Source organism: Sardina pilchardus, chromosome 24 (genome assembly GCF_963854185.1).
Source record: "Sardina pilchardus chromosome 24, fSarPil1.1, whole genome shotgun sequence".
Taxonomy (NCBI): Eukaryota; Metazoa; Chordata; class Actinopteri; order Clupeiformes; family Clupeidae; genus Sardina; species Sardina pilchardus.
In genome coordinates this window covers 4,061,995-4,064,494 of record NC_085017.1, presented here as the reverse complement: position 1 = coordinate 4,064,494, position 2,500 = coordinate 4,061,995, and the positions used below count along the sequence as shown (strand labels likewise).

Here is a 2,500-nt window from a genome sequence, read left to right as displayed (position 1 = left end):
GACACATCGTCCTGTCTACCACTGCCTCCATTCTCCATTCTCTCTCTCTCTCTCTCTCTCTCTCTCTCTCTCTCTCTCTCTCTCTCTCTCTCTCTCTCTCTCTCTCTCTCTCTCTCTCTCTCTCTCTCTCTCTCTCTCTCTCTCTCCTCTCTTTGTTAATTTGAAAGGGCTGGGCAGTGGGGAGACAGTAGAGGTCAGTCTGCATTGACCGTGCTGGGGTCCAGAGGCGTGGACGTTGTGCTCAGTGATTGTTATCTGTTTGTCGGCTCGTTTAACATGCAATCAGATGAGTGTCGCCCGTCACTCCTAAAGAGATCCCTTACACACTCACACACACACACACACACACACACACACACACACACACACACACACACACACACACACACACACACACACACACACACATGCACACACACACACACACACACACACACACACATACACACGATCACAGACAAACCGAACCAACACACCTAGGTAAAGACACATATAGACGCACATACGCACACACACGCATACACACGCATGCGCAATCACAGACACACACACAAATGCACACAAACATACCATCACTTATGCGCCCACACGCACCCTAGCACATAGGATGCGTTGCATCTACACACACACACACACAAACACACACACTCACACACACACCTGCTGTTTGTCTAAGCAGAAAGCAGACACTCACACGCACGCACTCTCTCTCACACACACACAAACACACACACTGACATACAATCACTTATGCGCCCACATGCACCCTCGCATTAGACACCCTGGTGTTGCATCCTCCCCCCGACACACACACACACACCTGCTGTTTGTCCAACCACAGAGCATACACACATACATATACACACACACACACACACACCTGCTGTTTGTCCAAGCACAGAGCACACACACATACATACACACACACACACACACACACACACAGACACACCTTGTCCGCCTCCTTCTTCATCTAAGCTCCCCAGATGACCATCAAAAGCAAACTGCTTGAGGCAGAGAACACGTGCTTTCTCTTGTCTTTTTTATCGTCTCATCTCGCCCGATCGCTCTCCCCGAGGGGTGCGGACGCTAACCCCCCCTGGCGCCATTACGCCGCCGCCTGACCTTGTCACCGTCCAATTAGACAGCCGCCTAATTGACGTCACCGGGCACGGCCGTCTCCAGGAAGCAATTAGAGAATGCGGGGGAGCGGTTTTTAGGTCCGCCCCGTGATTACTTAAATAGTTTTAAATAGCTCCTCTGACAAAGTCCATCAAAGAGAAATTAGTGTGTAATTAAATGATAGACTTGGTTACGTTCGCTAAATGATTTTTGCGGAATGGGTCAAGAGTCCCACTGCTGCTCAGAAGCCTTCAAATGGCTTTACCCACAATGCAGCGGGGTCGCTCATTAGCATACCAGCACATTACATCCAATTATAGCACGGGGGCCCTTTTTGATGTGTGTGTGTGTGTGTGTGTGTATGTGTGTGTGAAGTTGGGTTAGTCCATCCTCTACAGTTCTTTGTCCTCCAGATGTTCTTCTGTGTTCTTTCACTCCTCCTCTTCTTTCACTCCTTCTATCACTCTTTTCCTCTCTCTCTCTCAGTCTCTCAGTCTCTCTGGTCGTTTGTCATCTGTGTTCGTGGCTGTTTTATGTCTGTCCTGTCATCATCATCTTCCAGCATACATGTCACACACACACACACACACACACACACACACACACACACACACACACACACACATACATACTCTCTCTCTCTCACAGATATTCAGTCACTGTCACAAATGGCAACACACATGCTCACATATTCAGTCACTGTCACACATGGTAACACACACACACACAAATGCACACACACACATACACACACACATGCGCGCGCACACAATTACATATTCTGTCTATGAGATAACTCCTCAGTGGTGCTTTCTCTGGAGAGAGACTGAGAGAGGGAGAGAGGGAGAGAGAGAGAGAGAGAGAGAGAGAGAGAGAGAGAGAGAGAGAGAGAGAGAGGGGAAAAAAGAGTGAAGTAGATGGAGTCTAAGATGGAGGAGTTGCTGGGCAACTGTCTTTCTCTGTGTGTTCTTCCATCTCACTCCTCCACTTTACTCTTCATTTAGTATTCAATTGGTATTTTATTGCGGTGTGTGTGTGTGTGTTTGTGTGTGTGTGTGTCTGAGTGTCTGTGTGTGCGTGTGTAAGTCTTTATATGTGTGTGTTTGTGTGTGTGTGTGTGTGTGTGTGTGTGTGTAGGTGTGTGTGGCATCTGTGTGTGTGTGTGTGTGTGTGTGTGTGTGTGTGTGTGTGTGATGTCCAGCAGCTTTATTAGGCCCAGTTAAATGGTTGGAGCAGTATTTGATGACTTCTCGTATTTTGTGTTTATTGTGTCTGCAGAGTCCGATGAAACCTCCTACTTCGTCATCGGAACCATCCTCTACCGCACCCTGGGCTACCTCCTCCCAGAACCAAAGTAAGCTCCGCACATATGCCTGTG

At 48.3% G+C, this 2,500-nt stretch overlaps 1 protein-coding gene across 1 annotated transcript in view; it reads left to right on the top strand.

Moving 5' to 3' along the window:
• adgrb2 (adhesion G protein-coupled receptor B2) overlaps positions 1-2,500 on the top strand; it is a gene marked incomplete at its 3' end in the record, with an annotated part of 151,720 nt that overhangs the window by 43,042 nt on the left and 106,178 nt on the right. Inside the window, 1 exon segment of the mRNA XM_062530091.1 lies at positions 2,401-2,476. Coding sequence (XP_062386075.1) covers positions 2,401-2,476 — 76 coding nt within the window.